General features: G+C 46.2%; 8 protein-coding genes across 8 annotated transcripts; 4 read left to right on the forward strand and 4 right to left on the reverse strand.

Moving 5' to 3' along the window:
• Nucleotides 1-105: 105 nt before the first annotated feature.
• N7483_002086 (sugar porter family MFS transporter) lies at nt 106-1626 on the forward strand (the record flags this gene model as incomplete). The annotated part of the gene is made up of 1 exon (XM_057085523.1): nt 106-1626. The coding sequence occupies one exon, from the start codon at nt 106-108 to the stop codon at nt 1624-1626; it is 1521 nt and encodes a 506-aa protein (XP_056951672.1).
• A 112-nt stretch (nt 1627-1738) lies between these two features.
• N7483_002087 (polysaccharide deacetylase family protein) lies at nt 1739-2011 on the reverse strand (the record flags this gene model as incomplete). The annotated part of the gene is made up of 2 exons (XM_057085524.1): nt 1739-1851; nt 1879-2011. 2 exons carry the CDS (start codon nt 2009-2011, stop codon nt 1739-1741), a joined length of 246 nt encoding a protein of 81 aa, XP_056951673.1.
• Nucleotides 2012-2394: 383 nt separating this feature from the next.
• Nucleotides 2395-3731, reverse strand: N7483_002088 (polysaccharide deacetylase family protein; the record flags this gene model as incomplete). Its single annotated transcript, XM_057085525.1, has 3 exons — nt 2395-3033; nt 3087-3439; nt 3617-3731. 3 exons carry the CDS (start codon nt 3729-3731, stop codon nt 2395-2397), a joined length of 1107 nt encoding a protein of 368 aa, XP_056951674.1.
• A 172-nt stretch (nt 3732-3903) lies between these two features.
• Nucleotides 3904-5798, forward strand: N7483_002089 (uncharacterized protein; the record flags this gene model as incomplete). Its single annotated transcript, XM_057085526.1, has 5 exons — nt 3904-4166; nt 4224-4451; nt 4508-4651; nt 4699-4896; nt 4961-5798. 5 exons carry the CDS (start codon nt 3904-3906, stop codon nt 5796-5798), a joined length of 1671 nt encoding a protein of 556 aa, XP_056951675.1.
• A 1497-nt stretch (nt 5799-7295) lies between these two features.
• On the forward strand, nt 7296-7796 carry N7483_002090 (uncharacterized protein; the record flags this gene model as incomplete). Its single annotated transcript, XM_057085527.1, has 1 exon — nt 7296-7796. One exon carries the CDS (start codon nt 7296-7298, stop codon nt 7794-7796), a length of 501 nt encoding a protein of 166 aa, XP_056951676.1.
• A 556-nt stretch (nt 7797-8352) lies between these two features.
• On the reverse strand, nt 8353-8938 carry N7483_002091 (acyl-CoA thioesterase; the record flags this gene model as incomplete). Its single annotated transcript, XM_057085528.1, has 2 exons — nt 8353-8800; nt 8859-8938. 2 exons carry the CDS (start codon nt 8936-8938, stop codon nt 8353-8355), a joined length of 528 nt encoding a protein of 175 aa, XP_056951677.1.
• Nucleotides 8939-9297: 359 nt separating this feature from the next.
• Nucleotides 9298-11054, forward strand: N7483_002092 (pseudouridine synthase family protein; the record flags this gene model as incomplete). The annotated part of the gene is made up of 2 exons (XM_057085529.1): nt 9298-9621; nt 9675-11054. Coding segments are annotated over 2 exons (1704 nt in total), but the record flags the coding sequence as incomplete, so codon positions are not given.
• Nucleotides 11055-11422: 368 nt separating this feature from the next.
• Nucleotides 11423-12894, reverse strand: N7483_002093 (uncharacterized protein; the record flags this gene model as incomplete). The annotated part of the gene is made up of 2 exons (XM_057085530.1): nt 11423-11770; nt 11824-12894. The coding sequence occupies 2 exons, from the start codon at nt 12892-12894 to the stop codon at nt 11423-11425; spliced, it is 1419 nt and encodes a 472-aa protein (XP_056951679.1).
• Between the last annotated feature and the right edge of the window lie 808 nt (nt 12895-13702).

The following is a 13702-nucleotide window of genomic DNA, read 5'->3' on the forward strand; positions in this document are numbered from 1 at the left end:
CAGAGTATTTGCGGGGAAATTAAAGGTCCATAGAATAGCCGGGGGTATATAAGAAGTGCAATTAATTAAAAGAATTTTTGGTCACATTTACTAAATAACCTCAAGATGTTATCTCTACGAGGTAAACCTCTAGTCTATCTAGTGACCGTTGTTAGTTCAACAGGCTTTTGTCTGTTCGGCTATGACAATGGTCTAATGGGACAAATCATCTCTGAAAAGAACTTTCTCAACTTGATTGGCAATCCAAATTCCGCAGTACAAGGCTTTGTCGTCTCATCTTATGATATCGGATGTATGATGGGGGCGCTGGCCGCCGTCATGATCAGCGAGCAGATTGGTCGTCGCCGAACTATCTTGCTCGCGTGCATAATCCACCTCATCGGCGACGCAATCAACGCTTCATCATTTTCGCTTGCTCAGGTTCTCGTATCACGTATAATTCTTGGTGTGGGCCTTGGATTATTTACGAGTGCCTCGCCCGTCTGGCTAGCTGAGACTACGACAGCCGATATGCGAGCTGTGATGGTTGCAGTCCAGTTGACGTTTCTGATCATCGGAACGAATATCGCTTACTGGGTTGATTATGGATTGGGATTCTTGGATAGCGATGTCAGCTGGCGAGTTCCATTTGCTTTACAGGCAGTATATCCTCTTGTCGCATTTGCGTTCACCCTTGTTCTTCCCGAATCCCCTCGGTGGTTAGCCGCTCATGGGCATATGGAAGCTGCGACGGCAGCTCTATCAGCCTTGCGCGATCTTCCTGAAGATCATGATTTGGTTCAAGCCGAGCTAAATGATATCTCATCTGTTATTCAACTTGAAAATGACAGTGCTTCCTGGAGTGCACTCTTCCAGCAGGGACCTGCGAAGGTTCGTACACGTGTTATCATTGCTTGTGCGGCTCAGTCGATGCAATCATACTGCGGTATCAACTTTGTGGAGTACTATGCCCCTTTCATTCTGAAGAACTCTGTTGGATTGAGTGACAACTTGGCCAATTTGGTATCTGGGTGCTCGCAGATATGGTTTCTCATTGCATCACTCCTCACATGGTTTCTTATTAATCGCATGGGCCGCAGACGACTTTTCTATCTAGGAAATATGGGTATGGGTGCATGCATGATCGCTATCTCTATCATGCTGTGGTATGATTCTTCTGCATCGGACATCATCACAGTAGTCTTCATTTTTCTCTACCTTGCCTTTTTCACATGGGGGTGGATGTCCAATATGTGGACCTATCCCGCTGAGATCTTACCTCTACATGTCCGTGGCAAAGCGCTTGCATTATCTGTGTTTTTCCTATGGGCCAATCAGTTCTGGACTGTTGAGATTGCTCCAGCCTCTATTGACAACATAGGCTGGCGTACTTATGTTATTTGGGCTGTTCTCAACTTTGCCTGTTGCCTTATTGTCTATTTCTTCTTCCCAGAGACGTCGTCGTTGACTCTTGAGTCTGTTGACTTCCTCTTTTCTTCCTCGACGGACATTAAAGATACTGTTTTGAAGAGCGAAAAGATGTTCCAGAATAAAATTCATCTAGAGGTTGGAGCCGCTGCGGCTGCTGCGATTGATGAACAGGAGATTGGAGAAAAGGCGGGCGCTCAACAGGTGGAGAACGTCTAGCTTTGATCAAGGTGGAAATAAACACTGGTATTGAGAATGTCTTCCAGCAATCAACAGCCATTTTATATCTTAAGACTAGTGTCTCTATTCTCTCCAGTCATCTCTGCGGTAATTAAATTCCCAACACCTCCTTCTGTTTCACACTCAACCAAGCGGTAGCAATCTGCTCATGAGTATAAAACTGAACACTATCCCCAAACCCCTGAAGCCACTTCACGAATCTATCTATCATACCAATAATATGAGCCATACCGCTGGTATCTGGATGGATGAGAATAGGGAAAACAAAATCCGCAGCTTCGTTTCCCTCTTTACCATGTTCCCAAAGCCACATGAACTTGTCCTTCCATATTTGTTCAACGACTCGGGTCGAAACATACTCCATGCTATTAGGAAGATGCGGAAGATACTGCAGCGGCATCATATCTTCATTATACCAGCCACATGGAAGCTCAACAAGAGGATGCTGGCCATTAGGATAGGATTGAGAAGCTGTATTGGTCGGATATAGTCATGATGATGCTGGCTGAGAGAAATCGATTGTTTTGATGGGTGGATCGCTTGAGGTGAAATACGGCTGGGAATCATGATGCATGAGGGAAGAGTCGTAAAGGAAGCCGTGGTCGCGTAATAACTTGATCGTTGTTTCTCTGATGGTGTACATCGGAGCACGGTATCCACGGGGTTTTTTTTCCGACTAGCTTAGTAGCGACGTCGATACTAGAGGTAAAAGTCAACTCAGAATTCAGGCATTCAGTAAGAGTGAGCTTACCATTTCAAGAGCACGTCTCTCTCTTGTTCTTCTGTCATCTGATAAATTCCCTCATGAGCGTGCCCATGGAGACCGATCTCTGCCCCAGACTCTAGTACAGCCTGCGCAGAGTCAGGAAAAGTCTCGACTGTGTGTCCGGGAATAAACCACGTCACTTTATCTGCCATCTTATTCTTTTTAAACATATCCAACAATCTATGCACGCCAACCTGACCGGCGAATATGCCTGAGCTATAGTCTTCCATATTATTGTCTGGATGACAGCCAGTTCCCAACCAGTGCGACACAGCATCAAAGTCGACTGAAAATGCAACTTTCACTTTTCGAGGGCTCGAACTGGGTTTAATAGATGTTAAAGCAAGAGCACTCAGATCATCAGTCAATTTATCACTGAGTAGGTATTCGCAATCGGTTGGCATGCCTGCGTTGACAGGAGCCATGTCCTGAGGACAAGCGCTCATAACGACGATGAGATCTGTCTCAGCTTTGAGAGTGACATATTGACCCTTCTCGCTGACAGGATTCCGAATATCAAGATCTCCACGATGGTCAATCGCGACATTCATGAACCAATTCAAGGGATCAGGATCCCAGTCTTCTGCTATTTTGAAATCGGGGAAGTTGTCTTTGAGAGCCTTTCTCATGGTCAGCAAGCTTGATGACAACCTCACGAGCTTCATATTCTCACCTTATGCATATTATCCCTGCAGTTATCATGGTACCCATTAAACCCTTGCATACGATACCGTTCAGCATCGCATGCAGACCAAATCATATCATGCACTCCCTGAGTCGTGTCTTCAATCAACGTCAGCATCGGCTTCCGCCGAGTACTGTATAACCGATCACCCTTGGACAGCGCGATTTTGACTAATACGGTTCTCGTATGAACCATGGACAAGAAGTCATTGGGGTCGTCTGGGTTGAAGGCCCAGAAATCTCCAACTTGCTTGCCATAAGTATTGATCACATTGATGTCCTGGCCTTTTTTGACCGAGAATGCAACAGCTTTTCGTGCTGGAATAATGCCGATGTTGAATACTATTAGGAAGTTATGACCCCTGCAAATAAGGACGATTCAGGTTCCCATATTTCAGCTTTATGTCAATTCACACTAACTATCAGATAGTATCGAGAGATAAGAAGATGTCATGATGCGGGGTTGAGTCGGCCTGGCCGACATTGTCATCTGTTATACCCCGCGACTTGGAGACACACAAGCTACATCGCCGGCACTCCCGACGGTTGTGTCACTATTGATAGGCCGTGAGTTTGCCCGAGGTAGCCGGCCGAGTTGATTTTCACTGAGATTAGATATCTTATTTGCATCCATGCGCAATGGGGGAGGTGATCGCCGGTTCCTGATTAAGACTTAAATTCATACATTCTTTTACCTCCAAGATGCAGCAGGCGTGCCTTGATGAGCAAATTCCAGGAATGAGTGAGATTATTTCCTAATCTATTCTTGTATGAGTGCACCTCTCGGAATGGCATTTTCCAGCGAAATGAACAGGGACACGGAATATGATGTCGTGATCGTGGGCGGAGGGCCAGTTGGCCTTCTCCTTGCCTATCAACTAAAGCGATTCGGAACCTCAGTCTGCGTTCTGGAACAACATGACAAGCAATCCCAAGATGCGTACGGGCGCGCAATTGCTCTTTTCCCAAGAACGCTGGAAATGCTCGACCAGCTGGACCTGATTGAGCCAATGTTACAACTTGGCTTTGCGTGTCGAACTAGCGTCACCTACAAGGATGGAGAAAGAGTGTAGGAAACCTTGCATGATAGGTTAACTTATTTTGTATCAGTACTAACTTCGGACAGACTCCCTGGGAGAGTGTGGACATTTATGGAGAATATCCAAGACACATCATATGATTTTGTCCTTGTGCTTCGCCAAATGTATACGGAACAGATACTTCGTGACAAATTGAGCTCGATTGGCGTCACGTATTATCAAGCAACGGAATGTATTGACTTTCGTTCTGATGAAAAGGGGGTTGTCTCCACGTTTAAGAACCGGGCTACAGGTCAGACATTCAATATTAGGAGGTGAGTACATAGACAATTTGGATTGTGTGAAATGAAACTTGGCTGATCTTCTCTAGTAAATATCTTGTCGGTGCAGATGGGGGAAGGAGTTTCGTTCGCCGGCATGCAGGGATACCCTTCGAGGGAGATACATCGGATGATAAATGGGTTCGGATTGACGGGGTTGTAGAAACTGACATGCCAATCAGTCGTTCCTATGGGTAAGTGAGAGCAGAAACTTGTTTGATCATCATTCTGAGCTTCCCAGTGCTATCGAAAGCAAGACCCACGGGAATGTGCTGTGGGCTCCATTGGATCACGGCGCGACGCGCATCGGCTATGCATACAGTTCTCAGATCGCATCGAAATACCCAGACGGGGTTACACAAGAAGTCGCCGAGAAAGAAGCAATTGAATCTATGAAGCCGTTCAATGTCACTTTTAAGGAGATACACTGGTGGACTCTGTAAGGACTCAGAGCTCCTTCCAATCATCAATTGATCAAACTTGTAGCTGATGTTCATTCACAGGTACTCTATCGGACAACGAATAGCCAAGACCTTCTCAACTCAAGATCGGATCTTCCTCTGTGGTGATGCAGCACATACTCACAGTAGCGGTGCAGCCCAAGGATTGAATACCGGTATCCACGATGCGGTGAATCTAGCCTGGAAACTAGCATTGCATATCCGCGGAGTTACAAATCCCGCCGTGCTTCAAACATACTCAACAGAGCGGATATCTGCCGTTCAACAACTGATCGAGTATGACAAGGATATCTCAATCCTGATATCTCATAAATGGCCCGCGTGGTATACAGGCGACCCCAACGCTGATCCTTACATTGTACTTGGTACGATATTTGAAAAAGCGGCTTCATTTAACACGGGATTAGGAATTTCCTATACGTCTAATCATCTGAACCGTTTGTCCACCGAGTTCGGAGGCGTTCGAGCAGGGAGTCGGCCCCCAGATGTGGAATTGACTATGCCGGGAACAGGCCGCAAATTGCGTTTTCAAGAGATTACGCGCAACATAGCCAAATTCTGGGCAGTGCTATTCACTGGCGACATATCCACTACGCGAATGAGGCTTTTACAACTAAAAAAGGATTTGGAAACCAAGGAAAATTTCAATGGAAATGTGGGGTGGATCACGGTTAGTGCCGCGGCGGGATGCTCGCCGTATGAAGCCCTGGATATGGATCCATTCGGGAATTTGTTCTTCGATCTTGAATACGTGGCACATCAGAAATTCGGATTGGAGAGTGGAGGAATTGTGATCATTCGGCCCGATGGACTTGTAAGTACTGGGGGCTCAATTGAAGGAGCATGGATCGGAGACTATTTTTCGAGTGTTTTACAATGAGATACCAGGTTTTCCGCCCCTTGCATATGAAGTCAAATTTTCTTTCTTCTTTATGGTCCAAATAATAACAAAAGAAATATATTAAAATAGAAAGAAAATACTCGGTACTTGAAACGGCTCAATCTCATTTCCCTTATTCCCCCTGCTTAGTGCCACATGGTCTTTGTCGATCATGACTTGTATAAGTTAACCAAATGCTAGTAGTATACTATTAATACTCCACCTCCTACGCGAATGTACGATGCGATGGACTTAAGACCAATGGGAATAGTTGTTTTACGTGATGTCATGAATTCTAGTACACGTGCGAATGAATTTTCAATTTCTATTTATTTTTCGATCTCACATTTGATCTAGTCAGCTTTATAGTGGGTTCATAGTCAGCTCAAGTTCACCGCTGCACATGTATGGCATGATCAGTACCTATTAGGTACTTTCATATATGCCAAGAACCATGTGAGCAGCCTTACGGAGACACCGATGATCCTCATCTCGACGAAGTTACTAGTTTTGACTAGTATATTCCATCTAGAATTTCACATTCAACCCAAAACAAGACAACTAGTAGCAAAAAATCGCGCGTGAACCAAGAGCTCGGGTGGATCCGCGAGGAAAATTTCATCTTTTTCATCTCCAGCTTACGGTTTAAGGTGATGGGGCCGACCAAGTTACGCGGGAACTAGACCCATACTGAAACTCCCACAAGGATTTTTTATTATCTTTTTTTTTATTCAATTTCTCTTTTTCCTTTTATATATCAGCTTCCTTCCTCCAGTCAAATGCTGTGATGCTCGCATGCGCTCCTATCGAGCCTTAACATCGGCTGTGTGACGCATTGTCTTTGCTGCGAGTCGCCGATTCTTCCCTCCCGACCAATTTATGATATTCATTGATATTCTCTATCTCCTTTTTCCTGATTCGCCCTGAACTCTTCGCTATCCCTCTCCCCGGACTCTTTCAAAGTCTGTTGGACTAGCGTAAAGCTGCAAGCTTATCACCCTTTTTCTCCCGGATTTCTCTCCTCCCGGCGTCGTGTACTCCGTGCACCCTTTCTCACTCTCACCGCAACGATAACGACATTTCCTCTGGTCCGAGTGTCCATTGCGTATATCCCGAATCGGTCTCTTGCCGCAAGTCCTGGAACAGTGGCTGTCCTCAGTCGCTTTTACTCACATTCCTTGTTTGAAATACCAAGCCACCAGAGCTTTTTCCCATCAGGACCCTTCCCCTAACTTCTAAGAAGTTGAAGGTCCCCTGTCAATTCTCCTTTTTTACATCGATTTCGTCTTATTGATCTCGAATTATACATCACAATGGACGTCCACTTATAACCACGCCGTCCTCTCTTGGATCTGTTTATACATATATTCATCCCGCATTTCAGCGCTGTTTCTTCGCTCTTGCCTTTGATACACAACTCTTCGTTGCTCCTGCTCTGCATAGCACTTTGCAACTATACCAACATTTGTTTTTTTTTTCTTGATTCAGCCATCTATCATGGCCCCCAACCTCTTCCTCTGTCTACGCACCCTCTGCTGTCCACTCTACTGGTTTCAGCACGGTGAGCGTATCAACAGCGACGTCAACCGCGAACAACACTGGGAGAGTCCTGTCCCAGGTACCTACCGGTTTTTCCCGGGCCAAGGCTGGCACCTTATCCGTCGTGACGGCCGCGATGAAGACGAAAAGGTCCCCGCGGCTCTGGTCTACTGTCGCGTTCTGCACCGCTACATGTTCGAGTCCGAACTCGAAGAGCGCTCGCGCTATTTCATCGCACCCTTAAATAAAGGCGGTCGTCCGGAGAAGCTGCGCTTCTTCCTTCTTGATGACGGTGTCCACTGGGTTGCTGGATGGGATGATAAGGGTCGTTTCATCCCTGGACCTTACCCTAAGTGGTGGCTTGATGAGGATGGTGAGACGATGCGTCGCGGTGTTTCGCCGCCGACCAGTGCCAATGTTTCTCGCTGCAGTAGTATTATTGTGGCCAAGGTGGAATAACTCGGATCGTCTTACCTTGTTTTGGATGCTATATCCTCACACCCGCCCCTTCATCTTTGTTTTACCATACCCTTTTTTCGCGCTTCATTTGGGATTTCGGAAACGTTTAAGCGTGGTCATGGGTTATCAAAAGTACTTGACTTATTTCGTGATGACCGGGTTACGGGTGCATTTCTTTTTGGGATTCTGATTTTATTTTTGTTATATGTTTTTTATCTTGAATACATGATAGATTAGACTAGACTGGGTTTGTTTTAGCGAGGCACTTGGGATGATCTACGACGGCGCATGGATAGCGCTTTTGTGGGCTCATGAGTGGCTCAATAGATTTAATTTGATACATTGTCAAAAAATATCAATATCTCAAACTTTAAGATTCCAGTCCTTCTTATGTCCCAGACTTACACTCTCAAGTACTATTCTGCACATGTGTCTCGGATGGACCTGGCTCCGTGACTCTTCAAGCAGCATGGTATGTACACCTGGGCAGCCGCCCACTGACTGGTCTTGATTCTCGCGATTATCGTATATACAAACATCCGAACCATTAATCCGATCACAGCTTCGAATCCGGTCCAGAAAGTATCTTCTCCAATCCTTGACGCACCTGAGCCTCCATCCCACCTTTCCCAACGCGCATCGTCTCCCTTAACACAAAAACATGCGTATAAGTTCCCACCATCTTCACATTCTCTTCTCCCTGTCGGAACACGCCAATTTCCCACGTCACAGTGGAAGAGGTCAACTTGGCAACTCGTAGCCCAACCTCAAGAATATCCGGGAATGCAACAGAAGCGAAAAAATCAGCATGTGTGGACACAATCAACCCAATCTGATCTGTGCCGACTGATATAGCAGATCCTCCGCTTTGGCTCTTAGGCGTGGGATTGTTCACGCTAAAGGGATTCATGCCACAATGCTCGATCAAATAGGCATTTGCAATTGTGTCGAATAGAGCTGTGTAAACAGTATTATTCAGATGCGCGTACATATCATTGTCGAACCTGATAATCCTCGTTAGTGACTGCGGTATCTTCATAGTCTATGTTGTGTTGATATTACCATCTTGTCTGGTGAACCTGGTGATATCCGTAGTCACTACGCACACGGCGCTTCTTAGCCTCGTATTCGGGAGGTGCCATCTTTCTCTCAACGTGTTTCAACTGTAGCAGATAGTCTGAAGACACTTGGAGCTCGCGGGGAATGATATGCATCTCCACTGCCTCGGAGTTGATGAACCGAGGTCCAGATTAGGTAAGCCCAGCATCAGACCTGGGATGAAAATGAATGAAACAAACAAACATTTATAGAATGATCAATTCAGATGAAAATATCTCTATGAACTATGTATTATATACTTATTCCATAGATCAAATGAGTAAAGTGTGGCAATACGGGGATTACTCCACAGTGGAATCCACGGTGTGCTTATCGTTCTCCAATTTTTTTTTCTTTCAATTTTCCCCGCCACAAACCAACAACTGGACAAATTGGCTTAAGTCAATCGCCATTCTCCCTGGCTCCCTCTCCGCGCATTACGGCCTATTTGCTCCGGCGAGGTAAACTACCTCTTCCCCCGCCGCCTGTCATGGCCCTCACTACTATCGATCCCCTCGCTGTCCCTGCCGATTCCGTCGCACAACCGCCCGATGTCTGCGTGACTCCCTGCGATCCCTGGCCAGCACCATATTACCTAGAAGGTGGTCTGCGTCGCGTGAAGCCATACCATTATACATATAACACGAACTGTAAAGAGCGCTGGCGCGGACGCACACTAGAGGATATCTTCACATCTGAATTCCGAGACCGAACCCCAGAATACTACGTATGTTCATACCCAATCCTCAGTATTGAACTACGGAACTAACACTACTTCAGAGATGGGCACTCGATCAAGGCCTCGTCGCTGTAAACGGTAAACCCTCCGGTCGTTCAACCGTTATCAAGAACGGTCAAGTCATCTCGCATACCTGCCATCGCCACGAACCACCCGTCTCCGCACAACCGATAGGAATCATCGACGAAAGCGATGACCTAATCGTAATCGACAAACCCGCCGGAATCCCCGTTCATGCTGCAGGTCGTTACCACTTCAACTCCATCATCGAAATCCTCCGCGCCGAGCGCGGCCAGGGCTGGCTTCCACGACCCTGTAACCGACTGGACCGTCTCACCTCCGGCGTGATGTTCATCGGAAAGGATCCCAAGGGCGCAGAGCGAATGGCGAAGCAACTCCAGGAACGATCCGTGCAAAAGGAATACGTCGCACGTGTTAAGGGCAAATTCCCGGATGGTGTGTTGGTTTGCGATCAACCGATTATGCAGGTTAGTCCGAAGCTAGGACTAAACCGAGTTCGCGCAACTGGTAAAACTGCCACGACGAAGTTCCGTTGTCTTGCGTATTACCCTCCTGGGGCAGATTTTGCGGTTCCTGCTGCTAGTGACGATGGGCGTCCTGCGACACCGCCGCATACGCTAGCCAATGAATCTGAGGGATATAGTATTGTTCACTGCTTTCCACTTACGGGTCGTACGCATCAGATTCGTGTGCATCTTCAGTTCCTTGGTCATCCTATCTCGAATGATCCGATCTACTCGAACCGCCGCGTTTTCGGTCCTGAACTTGCTAAGAATGAGGCTCATGGAGAACGCGACGAGGAGATTATGGCTCGTTTGAATAAAATGGGTAAGACTGAGTTACCTGATACCGTCTACCGGAATCATTTTATGGCTTCGCCGGATGTACCTCCGAATACGGATCCTGCTATCCTGGCGCAGTTGATGGAGCGGGAACAGAAGGCTGCTGCGGAGGATTATTCTAAGAGGAAGGGAGAGAGACTTTCTGGTGAGAATTGTGAGGTCTGTGATACACCACTTTACTCTGATCCTACCGTTCATGAGCTTGGAATCTTCTTACATGCTGTTGCGTATACGGATCGCAATGGTGATTGGTCTTACCGGAGTAAGATGCCATCTTGGGGTATGCCGCCGACTGGTTTTGAGGGTCCCAAAGAGGTTCCTGATTGGGTTCCTGCTAATGATGGCGAGGAGGTCGTTATTGGACATGGAACTGTTCCTCCAGAGATTGGGGTTGATGATGATGGCCAGACTCCTGAGGGAACGAAGTCTCCTACTGGTCCTATTTTGTTGACTGGGGTGGGCATGTTGGATCTTTCGAGTCTTTCTAAGACTGAAGAGACCAATGCTCCTGTTCCTGCTCCGGAGGTGACTGAAGCTGTTTCGTCCGCGGCACAGTAAGGTGAATCTGAGCTTTTCATTGAAGTTCCAATTGCATGCTTTGGTGTTGGTTGATGATACCATTTCGTTCTATTTGGATTAGCATAGAAGGGGGTCTATCCGATTTGCATATAAATGATGGCATAAAACTTGAGTATATAGAATTTTGTTTAATTGCCATGGTATCTAAAATTGAATATTGCACATCCTTTGAAACAAGGCTCCAGATGTAGTATTCCAATCCCAATGCACCTATACCATACGCCTGATGTTATCCCAGATCCAAGTAAATCCACAGAAAGTATGAAAAGAGAGGTAGAAAGAAAGAAAATGTAAGTGGAAGTGAAAGTGAAAGTAAAGTTAAAGTTAGACCTCCAATCTAGGTCATCTCATCGAGTCGGAACGATCCATTGCGGGTTGGTACACTCGCCCAAAGTCTGGATTCTAGAATCCACCCTCCACATCATCGTGCCAGTCATCACTCCAGGTGATGGTTTACCACGGAGAGCCCATTCAGAGGTCTTGCATGTTCCAGCTTCGTCGACACGGTATTGCAAGCAACGAGGCTTCTTAGCACATTCCTCGGCGCATTCATATAATGTCCACTTGGTCGGTTCTTCGCCTTCCTTTTTTACTTCTTCTGGCGCCATATTGTCCCAGTTCTCCATTCTATCTGCAAGTTTTGGGCGGATGAACCGTTGGAAGACATCGCCATATAGCATATAAGGTCCGGGTTCCTGAAAAAGATGAGTAAGGGAGTATCAATGATCTGAATCTGGGACGAACTTACACTCGCATACCATTCCTTAACAAAATCGTACATCTGCTCAATATCCTCAGGAGCCATATGATGAAACGTGAAGGGAGGATAACACCATTGTTTCTTCCCCCGTTCATCATTAACAGCATCCTGCTCCCAAACCGACTGTCCAGTAACATGTGGCCAAGCCCAAGTCAACGGGATATCAATTGCAGCAAGCGCCATCCCCAAAATACAATCCCCAGCCCAATGTCGTTCTGTTTCCGCATGCCAATAACCCATGCGCTCTGAGTCCATATACTCATCCGCAACAGCATGAATAGCCGGGTTGGAAAGTACGAATCCCGAACCTCCATGCGCGAAGATACTCGATCCAATCTGCATCTGATTCCCCATATACCATTTCTGATTCGAATCATAATGCTCCAACCAACCCAGCAGATTCGACCAAATGGGGAAAGTATCAGCTTCTAAGAAGACGAACCATTTCGCATCAGATTGATAATTCCGCGCCTCAACTACCATCGGTAGGAATTTCCATTTATCCAGTTTCCAGCCTGGATTATCTGACATCCCAGCTGCGCTATTGGCAACTTTTACCAAATCCTGTTCGGTAAGACCGGCTCGGCCGGATTTTCGGGCTCGGTTATATAGTGCGAAGTCGGGATTTTGTCGCACGGAAGCGCTCGTATTCCGGAAGACATCGTGGGTGCGGACTCCGGTAATGTCTTCTTCGAAATCCGAGACAATGAGAAGGTTCGGGATGCAGTGTAGCGTTGTGCGGATGTGGACGGGCACTTTCTCTTGTGCTTCTGTTATTCCAGTCTTGAGTATGACTAGCACATCTTCGATTCCGGGCAAGGGAGGACAGGATGGAGTGGGTATTTCGATTTCGATTTCGATTTCGATTTCTGATTGATTTGTAGGTGTTGATGTCCAATTTGAGGGCGCGGTATCTGTAGAGTTGAAATCGGTATCGATAATTACTTGTGGTGTGTATATTCCGAAGCCGGATTTTCGTAAATGTAAGAAAAGAAAGATTATAACCACTCCAGCTAGAATGGGCATCCAGCGGGAATAGCGGGCGGGGAACGCCTGCATTGTTAATGGCGGGTATGAAAATCAAGCTGTAATGAATGTATTTACCAGCCCTCCATTTCCATCTTGATAAAAAGGAATGGATGCACAAAGAAAGACGAGTCTTTGGGAGCTGTTTCAGAGGGAGGAAATGGGGATTAAATAGCACCGCCTTCCTGTGGCTTTTAGGGGTTTTATGCTGGCGCCTTGTTTGATAGCATTGGCCCGATCGGCGATTCGTTCCACTTTTTCCCTTTCTGCTTGGAGTAATGATAGGTGCATAGAAAGGCCTGTCACAGAGGAAATCCCACAGCTTTTTTGGGACAGTTTCTTAAAAACTTGAAGTTGAACAGTTGATTTGGAAAGGAGACTTGAGAATCTGAATTTTGACTGCCATTGTGCTCTTCTTTTAGCGTCACGCAGCCTGATCCTGTTGCTCTTTTTTTGTAAGCGCCGTGTTACAAAAGGGCCCACGAGGACCCCTGAACAAGTGGGTCTGACGATCAATTGAAGCAAGAAATTCCTAGGATGTGACGGGTCAAAGGATTGAAAGTTCCGAGTTTTGCCACCGATATAGAATTTGATATGTAACAGATGGTGCATGAAGTGCATTGTAGAAGGGCTAGAACAAATTCAAGCATTTACCAAGAAATGATCACGGGTCTTTAATTCCGAGTAATGAGCCAATTAACACTCTGATGTCATATGTCAAGCTTATCTCTTATCTTAATCCACTTACCAGTTGACTATATATACTTGTATACAGGAATCAGTTTCTTTATTTCGAACTGCAATAATCTTTTGTGAATTATATCAATCAGAATCATCATAT

The sequence above is a fragment of the Penicillium malachiteum genome (assembly GCF_028827825.1).
Source record: "Penicillium malachiteum strain IBT 17515 chromosome Unknown utg000001l:1.0-8184562.0:1.0-8186909.0, whole genome shotgun sequence".
NCBI classification, from domain to species: Eukaryota; Fungi; Ascomycota; class Eurotiomycetes; order Eurotiales; family Aspergillaceae; genus Penicillium; species Penicillium malachiteum.